The sequence below is a fragment of the Natator depressus genome, chromosome 1 (genome assembly GCF_965152275.1).
Source record: "Natator depressus isolate rNatDep1 chromosome 1, rNatDep2.hap1, whole genome shotgun sequence".
Classification (NCBI taxonomy): Eukaryota; Metazoa; Chordata; order Testudines; family Cheloniidae; genus Natator; species Natator depressus.
This window is the reverse complement of record NC_134234.1, coordinates 238,585,459-238,605,611: the sequence shown is the minus strand read 5'-3', so window position 1 is coordinate 238,605,611 and position 20,153 is coordinate 238,585,459. Positions and strand designations below refer to the sequence as shown.

At 42.6% G+C, this 20,153-nt stretch overlaps 2 protein-coding genes across 4 annotated transcripts in view; one reads left to right on the top strand and one right to left on the bottom strand.

Annotated features, from left to right (window-relative positions):
* DCP1B (decapping mRNA 1B) overlaps window positions 1–16,574 on the bottom strand; it is a 58,035-nt gene extending 41,461 nt beyond the window's left edge. The window contains exons 1-4 of one of the 3 annotated variants that reach the window (XM_074938786.1): window positions 16,354–16,422; window positions 12,499–12,539; window positions 9,318–9,387; window positions 8,798–8,925 (exon numbers count right to left, since the gene is read on the bottom strand). In XM_074938786.1, coding sequence (XP_074794887.1) covers window positions 8,798–8,894 — 97 coding nt within the window. In that variant the 5' untranslated portion in view covers window positions 8,895–8,925; window positions 9,318–9,387; window positions 12,499–12,539; window positions 16,354–16,422. Of the gene's footprint in view, window positions 1–8,797; window positions 8,926–9,317; window positions 9,388–11,657; window positions 11,803–12,498; window positions 12,540–16,353 lie in introns of all 3 variants that reach the window. The other 2 variants (XM_074938792.1, XM_074938778.1) reach the window with 2 other exon arrangements.
* CACNA1C (calcium voltage-gated channel subunit alpha1 C) overlaps window positions 1–20,153 on the top strand; it is a 714,429-nt gene that overhangs the window by 5,986 nt on the left and 688,290 nt on the right. The gene's annotated exons all lie outside the window — the stretch shown is intronic.

The following is a 20,153-nucleotide window of genomic DNA, read 5'->3' as shown; positions in this document are numbered from 1 at the left end:
CCTTCTTGCCTGCTACTTCGCCAGAGGTGAAGAAGGGTGGGTATTGGAATGGACATGTTATTGCGGCAACGACTGCCATGCATTTGGTAAAGACTCAGGGTGCTGCTGGCAGGCTGAACGGAAGGACAGTAAATTGGTAGTGGGTACTGGTGACCACAAACCTGAGGTACTTCCTGTGGGGCTGAGTGATTGCTATATGAAAATATGTGTCCTTCAAGTTGTGGGCGGCATAGTAATCTGCTGGATCCAGTGAGGGGATGATGGAGGCCAAGGTGACCATGCAGAACCTGAGTTTCTTCATGAACTTGTTGAGTTCTCACAGGTCCAAGATAAGCCTGAGGCCGCTTTTGGCTTTCGGCATTAGGAAATACCGGGAATAAAAGCCCTCGTCCCAGTGCTCCTGAGGAACCTCCTCCACTGCCCCTAGAGATAAGAGCTACTGCACCTCCTCAATAAGGAGCTGCTCATGAGAAGGGTCCCTGAAGAGGGAGGGTGGAAGGGCACAGAATTGGATGGAGTATCCCCTCTCTACTGTGAGGTGCACCCAGTGGTCCAAAGTGATACGGGACCATACACAGTAGAAAGGGGACAGTTGGGAGGAAAAGGTAAGGTGAGGTAGATCCAGTTTTTTTGTTCTGGTGCACCGTCCTCGACCACAGCTTCAAAAGGCCGGTTTGGGGCCGGAAGGTGGTTTGGGTTGGCCAGAGCCCTGGCCTGAGGATGGGTGTTGTCTTTTCCTGCTCCTCCTCAGAGAACTGTCCTGGCAGGTTCTGCTGACAGAACCTCTGAGGAGGTTGAGGCCTAAAGTGTTTTCACTGTGTGGCAGGAGTGTGTAGGCCCAAAGACCTGAGGGTGGCTCGTGAGTCTTTCAGGCTATGCAGCCTCTTGTCTGTCTTATCAGAGGAAAAAAAAGAGTCACACCCTCAAATGGGAAGTCCTGAATGGTCTGTTGGACCTCATAAGGGAGCCCCGAGACTTGGAGTCAGGAGCCCCTTTTCTGGCCACCCCAGTAACCATGACCCTAGAGGCGGCAGCAGCACCGTCCAAAGCGGCCTGGAGGGAAGCCTGAGAGATGAGCTTTCCCTCCTCCACCAAGGCCAAGAATTCGGGTCAGGAGTCTGAAGGGAGGAGCTCTGCAAATTTGGCCATTGCCGCACAGGTATTATAAGAGCACCTGCTGATGATGGCCTGCTGGTTCGAAATATGGAGCTGAAGACCCCCTGTAGAGTAGACCTTTCTCCCAACAAGGTCGAGTCATTTAGCCTCCCTGTTTCTAGGGTAGGGCCCCTGGAAACTCTGCGGCTCACGCTGATTAGCAGCCTCCATGACAAGAGAGTCGGGAGGTGGGTGGGAGTACAAATGTTCGTACTCCTTGGAGGGTATGAAATAACGCCTCTCGTTGTGCTTGGCAGTGGGTGGCAAGGAACCTGGGGTCTGCCACAGGGTCTTGGTGGTATCCACAATAGTCTTAATAAGTGTTAGGGCAACACGAGAAGGTCCTGAGGGGGCGAGGATATCCACCATGTGATCAGCCTCCTCGACCACCACCTCAGCTTTAATGCCCAGACCCTGAGCCCTTTGCAGCAACTGTTGTAGCACCCTGCTGTCCTCAAGCACCAGGGCTATGGCTGTGCCTGCCAATGCCTCGTCTGGAGACGACTAGGAGGAAGCCCCTATAAACAGCAGATGCTCCCTGTCATCAACTCCAAAGGGGCCCTGAGACTCTCAGTGGAATGTCGGCACTGGGGCTGTCAATACTGAACTTGGCGTTGGTATGGGCACTGATGGTACCACCGGTGGAGCCAGTGCTGAACCAGCTGCCTGAGCCGATGAAGGTGGTGGAGCCATTGTCTGTGCCGCTATTGGTGCCGAAGTCATCATCGGTGCCAAAAATGCTGTTGGCGCTGGCGCAGCAGGTGGTGCTGAGGTTGCTGTCGCCACCGAGGTTGAAAGAGTCGCCGTGGCTGAGGCTGGTGCAAGCGATTATGCCACAGCCGATGGCATTGGCGTGTGGGCAAGCGCCGAGGTGAGCTGCATGGTTGACAGTGGGACAAATGTGACTGAGGCCACCGAAGACGCTGAGGAGTAGTGCCCTTGGATCCCTCCCTGGCTTTGGTGAAAGGCCCAGGGGGTCTAGAATAGCCACTGTGGTGGCCATAGCTGGGGCTCTCGCATGTCTCGCCTTCACCTTGATCGTTGGCTCCTCCAATATACAGCGGTAGGAGTCAGACTCTGACTCCGAGGTCTCTGAAACCGAAGACCACGGAAGAGCCGAGCTTCGGTGCCTCAAGCGTCGAGAGCTTGGGGAGCTACTAGGCTCTCTGTCTGAGTGGGCCAGTGCCGAAGGACATGGCGTGAGGGAATGCCTGGACATCACTGCTGGCTTCCCTCCTGACTGCACCTGGGGGTGGGTGGGATCGCCAGTGCCGGAGGTTCCTCCCTCCTAGGGTGCGAGAATGGCGCTGTAAGGTGCAGCAGATCCCGAGCAGCTTCGAAAGCTTCCAGTGAACCAGTGAATGTGGGGGGCTCCGACTCAAATACCTCGTCTGGGCAGGAGTCGATGAGGCCCTAATGGAGGATTCCAAGCTGTGGCCCGCCTGGGGTCTCGCTTCCTAAGCTTTAGCCAGAGGTGACTGACTGTCTGGCTTCTTTTTCTTCTGAGGCACCGACAAGTGAGACCAGTGCCTGCTCTCTGCTGGGCCTCAGGAGGTGTCGTGCCAAGAGTCCCGGGATGAGTCCTTTCTCGGCACCGAACTTGATGATGACGCCAGGGCGCTCCGTGTAGACGAGGAAGTGTTAGGAGCTGGGTTCGAATGGGGACGCAGAGCTGCCTCCATGAGGATCATTTTAAGCCACTGCTCCCTTTCTAGGGCAGAACTCGCAGCAGATGTTACAGCGATCCTTTTGGTGACCCTCCCATAGGCACCGTAAATACGAGGAGTGTGGATCGCTCTTTGGCACGCGCTCTATGCAGACCACACAGTTTTTAAACCCTGGGGACCATGGCAGACCATGGCTCCAGGGAGCCGGAAGGGGGGTAAAGACCCCAAACAACTCTAATCACTAACTACTGACTAGTAACTACTAACTACTAAGATAAACTAACTATATACAAACAACTGGAGTTGAACATGCTTGCTAAAGCAAGAGCTACAGGAAGTTTCAGCCTACCATCACTGACGGTAAGAAGGAAATGAGGGGGTGGCAGGTTGGCAGGGCTCTATATTGAGCGCCATGAAGGCGTGACTCTAGGGGGCGCCCGGACTGACCTGACGGATGTGGCTATTTTGCTGTTACAAAAGCAAAGGGAGTTTTTGAAACAATTGCAGCAAGTGTACACTATTTCAACAATGTTGAAAAAACTGATTGTGGCATCCCAATCCCTGTGTCATGAGGTATCGAGACAGAGACAAACTTCTACTGGCAATATCCATAATGACTGGATTTGCTGAGCTTCTACCTCCACTCCTGGCATCTAAATTAACAGCCCTAGTTCCAACCTGGCTTTAATAGACACAGACAAACTTTTCAGAGAAACAGTGGATTAGTGCAAATGTTCATTGCCTTGGCACCCAAAGGCCGCCTGAAGAGCCTTAGGATTGGATTGTAGGTGTTTGCATCAATGCTTTTAGGCACTATCTCAACTTCATGTTACAAAGGCAAAACAAAAGGATACAAAACAATATGAAAACTGCCAAACTACAATAAGAAAGAAACATTTTAATTATACTGTAAATCTTCATAAACTTTAGCATCATTGAATATAATTTTTGAAAACTTTTTCTATTTTTATTGTATATTGGCTGCAAGTACAGTCCTTCTAAAGGATAAATATAATGCAACAAGTATGTTAGACTTATCCAGCACAGTAATACAATCCCTTGCTGCTGAGTGCATTCATTTCAGATTACATGATACAATGACCTACAGATATTCATCTGCATTGAAATCAAACTGGTTTCAGTGATCGTTCAACAGAATGCTGCAATTTGACAGGATTTATTCAGTCTCTCAATCATATCGTTCGCTTTCAGCTATTTCTGAAATTTACACTTAGAATAAACTTTTACAAATATCAACTGCTAGTTTTCTTATAAAGAAAAGCAATCATACTGCTGAACTGTTAAATGTAGAGGAAAATGTATGATTTAAATCATATATAACAGGAAGATAAATACAGCAAATAATTAAAGACTAAGACAATTTAATGAAAGGCTAGAATAAAGGTAATTTACTTAAAGTATCCACTAATTTTGCTCCCAGCCCTCAGTGGGCAAGTAGCTATTATTGCATGTCCCTCTATCAAGCAGATGGAGACAGGAAATAAATAAAAAAAATTATAATACTAATCCCTAAAAAGGAGTAGTTCTGATTGAAAATTCCAGTTCGTAGGGGACACCCCAAAACCTCAACTTAGTGAGAATACTGGAAACAAAGAAATATGTGATGAAAAAGATCTTCAGTACGGCTTGAGCTGGAAATTCATAGTAATGTTGTGAGGATGAGTTAACTAGCAAAAAAATATTTTTAAGATTGCTACAATCAATACATTTTTAAAAAACAAAGTATCTAAAACAGATAAGGAAGAAAAGGACCAGAGTTCCTCACACTTTAGTCAAGCAATCTCAGGGTAGACTCTGTCTGGACCTAAAGAAGAGCAGGAATAGTCAAATTAGCAAGTAAGTTGCATTTCTCCTATGCCCTGTAAGTTAGTTCAGTCAACTGGTCACTTCAAAGGCCAGACATATGATGAGAGGACTGAGATACATTGACCCATCAGACCTAGGCAAGCAACACCACCTGTCAAGAAGGCATTTCCAGATTACTGCCACAACAGTGAGATGTATACAAAAAGGTGAAGAGATGTTCAGGTCATATCTCTGCAGAACTCCAGAGAAGAGGCACACACCTTTTTTTGCCCTAACAGAGTGGGCTTCAACTTCTAGAAAGGAACTTTATTGGTCACATGGGCCTCTGACACATGAGAAAGGCTTTTAAGTTTTTCTACCTCTCTCCATAGACAAATAAATGGTCTGGCTACTGATTTCCCATACTCTTTTAAGTAGACCTGAAAGGCCTCTCACATCTACAATATGTGGCGGCTTCTAGTATTCATCCTTTACAAAGGGTCTAAGGGAAGTAAGTAACACAACATGAGCAAGTTTGACAAAGGAAAAAACCTCAGGAAAGGAGGGACTTGTTTGATCATCTCTTTGGCTTGGTAAAAGACTAAATTACCTACAGGAAGTTCCATAACACTCCTAATTGAGCAAATGGACACTAGGAAGATAAGTCTTAAGGGCGAGAAGTCACATGGACACTGGCCTCAGAGGCCTGATACTGTGGGGAGGACAGGTGAAAATCCATGGGATGTTCACAACTAGCCTTAGGTCCCAGAAAGCTAAGGAGCTCAGATCGCAGAGGGCTTGAATTTGTCCACCATCTTAAGGTTGTGACTGTTTCTAGGGGAGTCCAACAGAGGAATTATTTTGCCCCCAATAAAGCACGAAGCGTTGCAGTTTGCACTCAGAGTGAGTGCTCAAACTTTTACTAGACTATTTTGGAGGGGGGTGGGGGGAAAGAGAAATAGAACAACCAGGACTCAAATGTCTATCCCTGCACCTGGAACATACCTGACAATAATAAGCATTGGAAGTAGCCTGCTTATGGACTTACAACACAGTAAACCTATGACTCCTTTTATGCAGTCAACCACTCAAGCCAAGTGACCGACATAGGTGATTTCAGGTTCTGGTGGAGTAGCTGGCCTTGAGAAAATAAGTCTCCCCAGAAGGGAAGGTGGAAGGAACTTTTACAATACCAGAAGTACACTGGATGAGGATCTTGATGCTTTCTCTATCTTACCCTCACCAGAGGGAAGAGGGAAGGCATAAGCTAAGACGAAGTGCTATGGTTGCCAGAAGGCATTGGCTCTCATGGGTAAGGGATCCCTAATTGGAAAGAAGAATTTTGGGATCTTCATTTTCCTCTGGGTAACCATATATTGCCAATTCATGAGCATAGCTAATTTATGCAAAAACACATTTGTGTCACTGCTTCCCTGTCCTTTCTCTCCCATCCCCTTAACATGTTTGTTAAACATACATGTTGCATCTGATCTTTAAATTTAGATTGTAAACTCTTTATGTCAGGTACTGTTTCCTACTGTACACCTGTACAACTACTATTACAATGGAGCCTCTAGGTGCTATGGTACTATAAATAATATAAATAAGTAACTATAATACTATGCTTCCCAACAGCTGTTATTCTTCAGATGATTCTCGTTGGACTCATCCTGTCTATCCTGCAGTCTAGTTTCCCATCTATGTGTATACAGCTGAGAAGGAGATAAGGTTTCTTTCTAACCACATATGGGTCTGCGAGAGTCTGCTGCTATGCCTCTTTTCCTGCATTCCCCAGTACATGACACAAGCGATTATAGGAACACTTTTTGTCTGCATTCAGTGCATTGCCCTTCAGGCTGCACTGAAATGCAGGAAAGCACTGCAGACTGCGCTTATTTTCTGGAGGTTAGTTGGTAAGGTGTTTTTCCAATAGTCATAGAATGCTAGACCTTCATTCCACCTAATCCCTCCTCTTTTTCCCCGCCTCCCACCCCAGTCCCCTCCTTTCCTTATTCATTTATGTCTTCTCCTATTTTATTACTGTTACTCCCACAGTAATACGTTATAACTATATAGTATTGTCTGGATTTGTACGGGATGTTTGACAAGTTGTAAAACTGCATAATTCCAGAATTCTAATGGAGATCTCATGAAATGTGTGGTATTTGGAAACATATACAAGTTAAGTCATTTACTTTTTTGTACCTTTCACTGTCTGTTTTTTCATGAACACACACAAACAAACAAAACCAATAAAAAATCCATCACAAAGATCAGCAGCCCAGAGCTGCCTTGTGGCCAAAACAAGAATCCCAACCAGAAAGACCAATGAGCTAGGCAGGGGGATCTAGAAGGGAGACTTACTTCAGGTCTAGAAATAGACACAAATAGCTTGAGTACTGACCCAACTGTAAGAAGTGTGCTTCAACAGCCAGAGTTGGAGGAGGTGCTATTATGATCTTGAAGTTCTAAAATTCTGGCACATCTTGCGGGGAATATATAGTTTACATTTTGAGAAGAAAATTTAATGAATTATGCTACCATCAAATAATCCCCATTTTGTCTGTAATACAGTGCTCAGGGCTGTCTTCTTGTTCCCTCTATGTTAGTGTGTTTTACACCATTACATATACTGTTTCTCACTATCCTTAATTATTGTTTCTCACTGTTGTAAAGAGACACCAGGTTAGTACAAATGGCTAGATCTTATTCTCAATTTTTAAATCTAACACCAAAAAGTAAGTTTTAAGCATATACACACAAAAAACCCCACTCGGAATTTTTACAAAGATATATATATACACATAACATAAGGAAAATACTTTGCATGTATATAGGTAAGAAACTTAAAAATCCACCAACTGGAGTGATAACTAGTCCTTACCTTACTTACCGATTTAAAATCTTACCAATGGCTACAAGTAGAGGTGTGGGGCAGCCTGATGATGTCCTCTGGATTTACTTTCAGTTTCTCTGGGAAATTTCAAGTATTACCATTCACCTCTTTTTCAGCTTTTCAGTTACTTTCAATAGGTAGAGGATTTATTGACTATTCATGATGTTCTTACTTTTCCACAATCATTTCTACCACACAGTGAGTCAGAGCCACTGAATTCTTTCTTGCTGCATTTTCCTGCTTCAAATCATATTTGGGAATAGATAGTCTCTATGAGGCATATACCCCAATGTGCTGCCAGTGAGATATACTATGACATATCTTCCAGTTCTATCACATCCAACTGGAACACTTCTAGATTTCAGATGCTCACAAAGGCAGGTTCAGAGGATTCCAAACAAACTGTTTTCAAGTTTAGGACCTCAAGACAAGCCTGTGCCAGGGTACAGATCTCCTGCATGAGTGCAGAGACATAAGCCTTCATTTTCTGAACCACGGGCTCTTGCAGGCAAGCTTTGCTTAGCTACAGTTTGAAATGGCCTCTTGGGCAAACTAGCTCCTGAGAGCTTCAGGGAGCTCTTGGCCCTTGTCTGTGACAGTCAAATGGCTCCAATAACCCCAGGAAAGACTGAACCTTATATACTGCTAATATCTGCAAATCCTAGGCGTGGAATGAGCCGGTCAACCAAAAACAGATGGACAAACCTTCCTTCCTTCCTTCGAGCAACAGTCAATAACACCCACTAGTTTGCTAAAAGGGTACGGAGCTGTAGCCAAACCAGAAGGCAGGGTTTTGAATTGGCAGTATTTTTCCAGTGTTGTGCAGCACACACAATGAAATCAGAGATCAGCTATACCACCCCATCTTGAGTGGCTTCCACTTAAAGGAAGTCTTCCAAACACCAAGTCAGACATACTCAAAAAAACATACTGCATAACAAGATTTCTACATATATCTATATTACACTGTATTTTAGCACATAAAGTCTACCATTTGTCAGCTAAGAGACAAATTAATGGCTTAACTATGTTTAACTACTTTCTCAAGAAGAAAGGCACTTTGATACAAAGAGCTAATCCTCCCTTGATTTGGCATGTCAAATATCGAAATTTGCCTCTCTGGGTTGCAATTCCTGAATAAGTCAATGTCAGCTCTCGAAAGCCATAGACTAAATGCACTAGCAGTCATTGGAATGCTTTAAAGAGGCAAATTTTGTAAGGAAGAGTTTATTTCTCAAACACTTTACCCAATGGATAGAAGAAAGAGACTTACATCTGGCATTTCTGTAAAGCAGAAAAGGGTCCTGCAGCTGGAAATCTAGGTCTTTAGTGATGGGTTCTGTGCGATTTTCCATGCTCAGCCTGTTCATAATGGTGAAGCCATGCCTGGGAGAAGCTGATCTGTAAATTACCAAGCAGAAATCATAGCAAGTAAAGGAAAAATATGAGTACCCCTTCTTTGTCAGACAGTGCTCCAAAATTATTATTTCAATAGAAGCAGTTATATAAAATCTAACTATGTTGCCAGGGAGGAAACTGAACAACAGTCTTGGAGCCTGACAGAATTTTTGGTTCCTTTGTGGAATCCTTTTGCTTTCTTCAAACCCCTAAGCTCTGTATGAAAAATGACATAGATAACTGTGGCCACAATGATTGCTTTTTTTAAACAGTCTGCAGCATCTGAGGTGCTATAGTTTGAGTCTCAAAGCCTCTAGTCATAATCCTAACTATTTGTGCATGCAAGTTACAGCAAGTTCTAAGGCCTACAACTTTAGGAATGGGCGATAACTTACTAATGTAAAATTGTCCTCAGAGCATTGGTGTTATAGTATCCAAGAATCAGAACTGGTGTACACTTTCCCACTGCAGCAGAAAATGGATATTGGAGAGACAGTTGTGGGACAAAATTAATTAAAATTTTTACTTTTTTCTTTAATACACAAAGATAATGAATTATACAAGTCACTCCAGATTTTCAAAACTCCCTAAGTGACATAAGAGCAGAAATCCCACACTACTTCCAATGCTAATAGATGTTACTTTGGAACTGAGTTTGACAGTGATGGACAAGACACTGACTAAATGTTTGGGATAAGTGCCAAGTACAGTAATCACCAGCGGGTGTCTTCATTAACTCCAAAGCACAGGAACCTGCATTACAGGAAGGGAGGCAACAGAAAATGAAACAAAGGGTGGAAGTGATAGAAAGAATACTTGATGGTAATAGCCAGAATTGTATTTCTCTGAGTCTTTTAATGTTATCCCTAGCAGATCTCATGTTTGACACTTAGTGGAAAGATATTTTTCACAGTTCACAAAGAGGAGCAGGTGATAAATAAACCAACTTATTTAACTGAAATGCTAGACATTTTCACATTTCCAAAATAACCGTGAGAATGGATTTGTTACTATATCATCTGTAGAAAGGAATTCCTCAGTTGTACCCACCCCAGTTTCCAACAGATATGAACAGATGATTTTTATTGGGCTAAGACCTAAACTTTATAAGCCTTTTCAACATCAACTGACACTAAAATGTGAAGGGGACTACTTAGTTATTGTTTGTAAAGTGATCTAAAAAGAAGAAGCCCTATGTAGACGAGCCAAATATTATTACCCGGGAAAACAATGCTGTAAATGAATAAAACTAGAGAACATAATTAGATAGGGGAATGAGACTGGACAATGCCAAACCACATTAAATTGTGCTGTGTATGCTGGTATACTTGGCATTTTCTGCTCAGAACTGCTAAAAGCCAAGGATCCATTGAAAATAAAATCACGTATTCTCTTATCAAAGAGAAGGAAACCAGGGAAGGGAGTGACAGAAAGAATACTTCATGGTAGGTTTCAGAGTAACAGCCGTGTTAGTCTGTATTCGCAAAAAGAAAAGGAGTACTTGTGGCACCTTAGAGACAAACCAATTTATTTGAGCATAAGCTTTCGTGAGCTACAGCTCACTTCATCAGATATATCTCTGAGTGTTTTAGCATCATCCCCAGCAGGAAGCAGATATTTGACACTTAGGGCTTGTCTTCACTACCAGGGTAAGTTGACCTAAGTCATGCTACTTCAGCTACGTGAATAACGTAGCTGGAGTTGATGTAGCTTAGGTCGACTTACCCTGGTGCCTTCCCTAAGCTGCGTCGACAGGAGATGCTCTCCGGTCGACTTCCCTTACTCTTCTTGGAGTGCGGGAGTACCAGGGTCGACTGGAAAGCGCTCTGCCGTCTTCACTGGACCCACTAAATTGACCCTTGCTGCATCAATTGCAGCAGCATCGATCTCCCGGTAGTGAAGACCAGCCCTTAGGGTAGAAACATTTCCTCAAAGTAGTCTTTCAAAATAAAGATTATAGTTTTAGTCTATTGCTTTTCATTTTTGTAAAGCTCTTTATTTTATTAAACTCTTTTTTTAACCATGTATTTTTCAGTTTAATTATGTAATTGAATGTCTTCATTCTACTTTCCAGCCTGTGCCTTTATTTCCTACTTAAAGGCAAGGGCTGGGAAAGGGTTAACTCTTAGTGCTGTGATTAAGAATATAGGGGGAACTTAGCAGAAAAGACTGCAGCTACTAGACTGAGACACTGCAACAGGTAAGTGAATATCCTTCCTCAACTTCCTTCTTCTCAGGACTCAGAAAAGGAACTGGGATGGTGGAGAGACTAAAAGCAGGAGGCTAGTTGCAGACAGCTCCAAAATTCAGGTCCAGTGTACAAGAGAATCATATTCCTGCTACAGAGTGGGCAAGGCACCTTTGATCTGCCAGACTCTGCCATAAGCAGCAGAAGCAGGAGCCAGTTCCTTCCTCCAGCAGTGGCAGATACAACAGCATTTCTTACTTCATCCATTCTTGTTCTTCTCTACACAGATGAATAGAAGAGTGGGTGTGGGGAGGTGCTGGTACTGACTTCTACTGCTGGGTAGGAAGGAGCCTAGATATCAACGTAAGCTCCCATACTCCCTAGTAGAAGATTGGGTCCACTGTTCACCTGGCCTCACATGCGGTTTGTCACCTCCATATCCCTCTCTTCCTGACACAATCAGGGGAGCCTCCTGCCTCCTCAGTCCCCGACATTCTCTTAGCTGGATCCTCAAGAGAAAAAAAACAGAGGGAGGAAATCCACTTACCTGTTTGACTACCCAAGCCTAACAGCTGCAACCCTATGTCTGCTAGCTGCCTGATCTTCTGCTCGTCACAGCAACAGCAGGCAAATCATGATGCAACCCCCTGGAAGCCCAGCACACAGATGATAGAGAAGGCTTTGCAACATACCTGTGTGATACAAAAGATGAGACTAGATGATCTAATGGTCCCTTCTGGCCTTAAAATCCATTAAATTATTCCCCACCTCCCCAAACAACCCTGCCTTCAATTAAGAGGTGAAGAGCTAGAAAACAACAAATGTAATATAAAACTGAACGATGAAATTAAAACAAACATCCAGAGCCGTAGAAAAAAGAGCCACTGAGAATATCTTAAACACCTGGGGTGAAACATGCATGATAACCACACTGTAAGTAATCTGATACCGAGCGAAATGTAAGGAAAATGCATGAACTTTCCCCTAATCCAGGAAACAATTACAATTGTATTAAGTCCTGCCATTTCCTTAACCTTGATGAGTACTATTATTTACTCTGCCATTTGGCTTTTTTGTTCTGAAACCTTCTAAAAGACAAATGTTACATCCTACTTTAAATAGAACATTGTCAAGATTTATCAGATTCATCAGTACTGAGATCTAAATTACATTTCCAAACCTTATCCACATGAACACGTACAAAGTGACATTCTCCTTTTCAATGATCCCTTCCCTGCATTGTCTCTGACAATTTCAAACTAACTTAAGTTATTCTTTTTCACCATGTAATAAGACAGGATTTAGAGTGGTTACTTAAGGATTCTTTTTAGCAGGCTTTTCTACTTCCACAGATTTTATGTTCAGACATTAAAATATAACATTCTCACCTTGTGTAAACAAAGAGTGTTCCTTCCACATCAGTTTTCTCCTAAAATAAAAGAAACATTCAAGTAATTCAAATAAAAATTCATAAAGTGAAGGAAAACCAATGTTTTCCACAAAACAATCGCATACTATCAGCAGCAGGTATAAGGCACACATTGGTATAGCGAATTTAACGTATTGGATCATTAATACAACAAAGACAGCGGTAATAAAAGGGATTATCCTTATGAAGAGGAGAAAAGTGGATTTACTGCCATATTCATAGTCCATTGCTGATGAAGCAATAGGAAGCACAGGAACTATTATTTTGTTAACCATAAATAAGCCACCACTATCTTCCTTTTACCAAAGACCATCACAGTTACATATCTCTGACTGAAATGAGGAAATAATTAAACCAAGTTTCAGGGATTTGCTAGTAAGAGATTACAACTACCATAGTTCCCCTTCATCCTTCAGCTGAATCAGGTCTTACGGTAAGACACGAAAACCATCAGCTCTGTATTTTTTTCTTTTTATTTCCATTTTTTTTTTAAAAGAAAAAAAAACCTCACAGTTATCTTCTTATCTAATTTTTTCTCCTGATATCCTGTCCGCCAAGATAATTGATGAGTTGTCATTTTCATAAAGAAACGTCAGTGTCTCTACCTGATCTACTGGATGTCAGAAAGCGCCAGTACATTTATGCATCTGCATTCCATTTGACACATAATATCCCACTTGCTTAAAATATGTAAGTTTTTCTGGTCCAGGGACAAAAATTTTGGAGACAAGCTCTTTGGGATCCTTCTAGATGAAAGATACTGCATAAAATTCTGTCCACACAAAGATAGAGTTACATTTGAAAATCATGCTTAAACATAGTTCCCCTAAACCAGTTTTGATCACTGTTTAACCCCATCAGCATTAGCCAATCAGGAGTGTTAAAAATGGATTTGGGGAAAAAACTTTACGTTAAGTTTTTCATACACTGCTCTATTTGTTGTATGCACAGGGGTTAGATGAAAATCATTATCACACTTTGACCCAAGCATATTCAGTCTGACAAAATATTAACGGGTCACTCAAGATAATCTTTTTTTTAAAAATATCATCTGTATTACTAATGTCTTATATTTCTTAAAATCGGATATAATTGTCAATATTTATTTTTTGCCCGTAACTCAGCGTGGACTTTGAAAATGGATTGGTAAGCTTCACCTCCTCCTAGTATCAATTTAACTTTCTTATCCTCATGTATCAGCACATTGCATTTGTGGGTTTTTTCCCTTTCCTCTCTCTCTCTCACACCGCAGGGTAATACTGAATTAAATTGCTATTAGGTTTCGAAGGACTTTCTTAAAAAAAAAATATCCATAACATTTATGTTTGAGGGGTGACTTACTCAAAATTGTCTACTTAAATAAGATTCCAGTCCTATAATCTGATTGTTATCAGGGTCTGCCCATGCAATAACCACTGCAGAGTGCCACTGAAGACAACAGAAGCGTGTACAGGCATACTTGCACAGAGGAGATTGTGGGATCAGAGTTTAGACATAAAGCGCTACAGCGTATAATGTTAAGGTTGCACAATTAAAAACAACAAAAAGACATGATATGCACGAGTTAAGATTCCCAGTTATAGATCTTAAATGTTTTGTGTGTGTATAATATTTTAAGGAACAGATTTTAAAAGAAAAGCAGGACTACAAAACACTACATATGTGCAATGCAGCTGAGTTAGGTTTTTTTGGAAATCTTTTAACTTTTGCATTTATTGTCTTTTTATCATTTCTGACTAGATAACCCTAATGCTGCATTAACTATTTATTTAATTTTCTCTTTCTTAAATGGTTTAGGTAGTATCTGCTTTCTTTTGGCTAAAAGTCCTTAATATATGAATGAAGAAAACGGACAAAATTTAAGATAGAGGAAGGAAAGGAGAAAGAAAAGAAATGCAGAGAAAGCTTGTTCATTTCAGCTTGTCAACGACATACACCAGTCCAGTTCTTTAACAGAGTGTGCACTGGGTTAACTAGGAGGCACCAATCAGTAGCTATTACGTGCATTGAAATGAGTGCTTTTCTGAGGAGGAAAAGCCCTTATTAATGGCCCATCTCTCTATGAGTGTCCATTTTGTATTAGACATGTCCACAGTGCAATTTTCAAATGTTCAGAATTTTTAGATTAAATGTTGAAATTTCCAACTACTTTTTTAAAATTTTATCATGGACATTCTCCTCACCAAAGATTAGCTTGATGCCAAGTTTCAAAGTTCAGCCATATTTGAGTTTCTTCTCCAAATACAAATCTGGCCTTTTTTTTTTTTTTTTTAAATTATAAACACACAGAGGCTTAGGCTGTATTTTTTCATTGCATACAACTTCCAAAAACAGCTGACAAGATTTCTGTCAATTTTCCCCAAATAAATAACTTTTGGGAAAAGACCAATTGTGGAAATTTTTAAACAAATGGAGAATTTTATGAAGTTTTAGCACATGAAAATGAGAGGATAACAATTGAAACTATATTGTATTTGCTTTCAAATGAATCCACTAGACAGTGCAATGAACTGGAAGAGTCTCAGGAGAGAAAGGAAGTTGGTTCAATGTGTATGGTTCCTTGCTGTGGCCCTGATTTACCAAATAACTTAAGGCTTATCTACGCTGTAGCTCATGTGCTTTAAGGGGGTCTGAGTTCTAAAGCCCACTAACGTGTTGTGCATTACTTGTAGGGTGACCAAATGTCCCAATTTTATAGGGACAGTCCCGATATTTGAGGTTTTTTCTTATGTAGGCTCCCATTACCCCTCCCCCCCCACCTTCTCTCCTGATTTTTCACCCTTGCTATCTGGTCACCCTAATTACTTGGTCCACGTAGGCCCTGTTGGTGTGAAACAGCACGATGTCAAAGTGCACTAGGGAATCTTTAGTGCACACCAGAGGGTCTACATGAACCAAGAAACACTCAACAAATTCGTGAGCTTTAGACACCCCCATAGAGCACACTACCCCACGTGCAGACAAGATCTTAAGTATGTACTTAACTTTAATTGCTTGAGAAGTCTCACAAACTTCAGCATGTTAAGCACATACTTAAATCCTTTACTAGATCAGGGCTTCTATGAACAATATTCTTATCATGAAGATGTGTTGTATTTGCTGCTTCTTGGCCATTGGTACCCCATTATTGGTAACGCGCACACACCACTCCATAGAGCGTTTCAGCTACAATGCACTTTCCATAGAACACTGTATTGTATTCAAACACTATATACATATAGACTATATGCTCTTCAAGGCAAGGACTTGTTACGTGTTAGCACACATTGTTTAATAGGCACCCCTATGAATTTAAAGTTCATCAAGCCAGCATGGGGGGGGGGGGGAACGACCACCTCTTCTTTCTCCCAACGATCCTCTCACCAGCTTTTGTCTGGTGCTTAGTTTCAGAATTTGTGCAGGTGAGAACCAGAAACGGTTATTTTTCCCTTTTGGGTTTCACAGTGGACGTGGGCCTTTATAACGGAGCATATTTTATAAATGAAAGAAGAGAAATACACCCCCTAGACTTTCAGCCACGATCCCTCTCCTTTCCCTCCCAGCTCCCTCACTCCCCAAGTGTGTGTCTGTGGGGAGGGGGTGTCTTCCCGCTTCGTGCCCTCCCCATGTCGGGGTGTGTGTGTGTGCGTCCCCACTGCCTACCCTCCCCGAACCTGTATATGTGTGGGGGAGACGTCTCCCAGCTCCCTCCCCACTCCTAGCCCCCCCTGTGTGTGTGAGAGAAAGAGTGTGAGTGGGTCTCCCCGCTGCCTGCCCTCCCCCCGGCATGGGGGGCTCCCAGCCCTGGGCGGGGGGAGGGTCTCATCTCACGCACCCACTCGTTGGCGCGGTGCCCGAAGGTGTAGAGCGCCACCTGGCTGGCCACGTCCACGATGCTGCTGATGTAGGGGTCGTGCCGCTGCAGCGCCGCCAGGCTGATGTCCAGCCCCTTGCCCAGAAGGGCGGCCCCGGCCACCGCCGCCGCCATTTTGCCTCCAACAACAACACTCACGGCGCGCTGGCTGGGCACGATTAATCTAAAGCCGAGAACGAGATCGAGCCCTTCGACAGAAAAACAAACCGGAGCCAGGGTGCTGGACCCAGACGCGGTAGTCGCGCGCCGAGTTCACATTGCTCAGGATTGTTGCCATGAGCAACAAGATAAACTCCCCAAGGGTCTGGCCGGGCTCTCTGTGCGTAACCCAGAGGGCGGGGTCTGCAGGGACCTGACCCTGTAACGCCCGGCCTCGCACAGCCCCCGCGCGAAATCCAGACTCTTCTGAGGGGCACCCCTGGGAGGGCATGTACATGCACGCACTGGCACATGTGCCCAGCAGTGTACAGAGACCGGTATTGCCCACCTCCATTGTCCCCAAACCATTAGCCAGGCCTCCCAAAATCATAAAAATGGCTCAACAATAATAATTTTTTTAGGTTATTTTTATTTGTTTTCTGGTAGTGGAGTCTTTAGGGTTGATATTTAACAGATTTACTCCATAATCTGGAGGACTACAGACTTAGGGTTTTTGTTTTGTTTTTTTAAATGCAAGTTGAGAGTCTCTGAAAAATCACTTGATTCCAGCTGCTGGGGATTCAAGAAAAGCATTGATAATTCATTTGCAAACTTAACACCATCAATTTAGGCTTGAATAGGGACTGGTTGGCTCACTCAAAAAGCAATTTTCCCTCTCTTGATATTGACACCTCCTCATCAATTATTGGGAGTGGATCACATCCACCCTGACCTAATTGGCCTTCAACATTGGTTCTCCACTTGTAAGGTAATTCCCTTCCCTTCTCTTCATGTGCCAAAATATATGTATGCCTGTTTCTGTAATGTTCACTCCATGCATCTGAAGAAGTGGGGTTTTTACCCACGAAAGCTTATGCCCAAATAAATCTGTTAGTCTTTAAGGTGCCACCAGACTACTAGTTGTTTTAATGAAATGTTGAGACTTGGCAATCCGGAGTTAGAAACATAGGCACATATACATACATATGTGCCCATAACATATATAGATACAGACACACATATGCACAGAAATACACGCATGCCCTAGGGCACACATAGGCATAGATGTATATGGGCATGTACACTCATACCTCTGAGTATACAGACACACCAAAGCATCAACACACAAAAGTACCCATGAGAGCATACGAAGCCATACATGCCTGTAGCATAGACACACATACACATTTGAATGGGCATGTATATATATGTTTGGACATACACACATGGGTGGGCACACACCCATGGCTATGTGTGCTCAGATTTGCCAGCATACATCTATGGACCTACTTACTCATCTGAATCAGCTATGAAATAACACAAGTGAAGCTCATCAATGGTGAGGCACCATGATTAGAAACAGCTGGACAATATATTTTCCTCCAAAGGTAAGCAGTCCAGTGCCCTAACATCAGTCCAAAGTAAGTAAGGTATAGCGTTTCATAGACTAGGGAAAGAAATGCTGTGGTCTGGAAACTTCAGGAGGAAGATGGGAAGAAAACCAGTGAGTAGGAAGGATGACAGTTAGGCATTCCTTGCTGCCCAAGTGACAAGCAGATGTACTCAATTCTTTCTGCTGTCTAAACCCTCCTGGATTCCCTAGTAACAAGACCCCCCCTCCCCTCACTGAATCCCCTCTGATGTGCCAATCCTTCTTAGGGCCATTAGTGGCAAATACATCTAGCACCTGCTGCAAATGTCCCACACTGACAACTCCCCCAATTTGTCACTGAGGTCTGGGAGAATTAAGCTTTCTCAACCTGACTTCTGTAGCTGCCCAGCCCTTTTGGTACCCATACTACTGATAATATTGAAAAAGGTTTTCCTATTTTGTATTGCAAAAATCTGGTCAACCTAACTCCAAAAGAGACAGAATATAATGTAGAAATTGGTTTGAAACGGATTGTTCTTTCAGATTGTAAACATTCACTCATGGTTACAATTTGGCATTCCAGTGTAGGTCTGAGTCTGTTATTGTACAACATTTTAATCACAGTTACTGTTTAATAACAAATTATTGTTTATATACCTTTTGAATTCTGGGAATGAATAAAAGCAGAAGTTGGTAAGATTGTTTCTGTTGTTGCCCATTTGGTCTGACTGAGTGGCTAATCAATATTTAGAGCATTCCAGGTTTGTTTCCATTAGGAGGAGAAATTGATTATAGGAGTCAGGTATATTCCTTGATGCAATCCTGTTTATTTACAAAGAATCTACAGAGTCCTGCTTTCCTGCACACAGAGGAAACAAACAACTGCAGGCAGTTTCCTTGCTCAAAAATCCCCAAGCCTGCCTTTCCAGTGCATTCCATGCCCAAGGAGCTCTGTCTCTCTGCTCCCTCTCAGGACCACATTCACAACTGCTTTTTTTCCTTTCTGATGGTTTTCTTTTTGCTTTCTATGGGTTTTCTCCTGGCTTCTTGCCTCTTTTACACATACAGCTTGCCAAACAATCCCTTACTCCTGGTGTCTGCAATCAGGGAACCCCTGAGCCCACACATCTTGGCGTCGGATGAGGCCTTGCCACATGATCCATTGCCTTGGGCAGCATCTTCTATCATTTACAACTATCTCACTACATTAAGGGGATTAATTGCTCCTGCAATTTGCCTGAAACAAAAGTGCACACCCACCAGTTTTGACCAGTTTTGTGACCTCTAGAGAACAAAGGCCTGCTTGATGGCAGCCATTAACATCTCACAACATAACACTATGGGCTTGTCTTGTGCTGCTGTAGTTCTTTAGTGAAGACACTACTACACTAATGGGATACCTTCTTCTGTTAGCCTAGTTAATCCACCTCCCCGAAAGGTAGTAGCTATGTTGGCAGGAAAGCTCTCTGGGCAACATAGAGCTATCTACACAGTGTATGAGGTCAATATAAGTATGTTGCTCAGGGGGGTGGATTTTTCACACCCCTAAGTGACGTAGTTATACCAATATAGGTCTATAGTGTAGACCTGGCCTGTGTTTAAAAAAAATCTTGTAGGTACAGAACCTTGCGAATTCTCAATTCTCTACAAAAAATACTAAGCACTTCTCAGCAAAGATTTCATAACAAAAATCTTTAATTATTTAAATGTGCTTGTTTGTTCACTTAGTGAATTAGTAAGTGAGCAATCTATAACTGCTCTCCCAAATCAAGTTAGCATGATTTTACTGGAATTTGTTTATGAAGCAAAGTGGTTTTTTTAGCTATGAAAATTTCATAATTTTATAAAACACATAATTGTGAAATATAGAATCATAGAAATGTAGGGCTTGAAGAGACCTCAAGAGATTATCTAATCCAGCCCCCTGCACTGAGTGGGGCTGGACCACGTATATCCAACCATCCCTGACACATGTTTGTTTAGACTATCGTTAAAAATCTCCGGTGACAGGGATTCCACAACCTTCCTCAACAGGATACAATAGCAGCTACTCTTATGTAGAGCTGGGTGAATTCTTTTTGGCAAATAGTAAATTCACAGAAAATACCTTTACTGGGGAAGCAAAACTATTTGCAAATTTGGGTAGAATTCAGTGAATAGTTTTGGCCGAAAACAAACAAACAAAAAAATTGGAAATGGTAACACGTTTCATTTCAACATTTCAGAAAGAAAACATTTTGAAACAAATGAA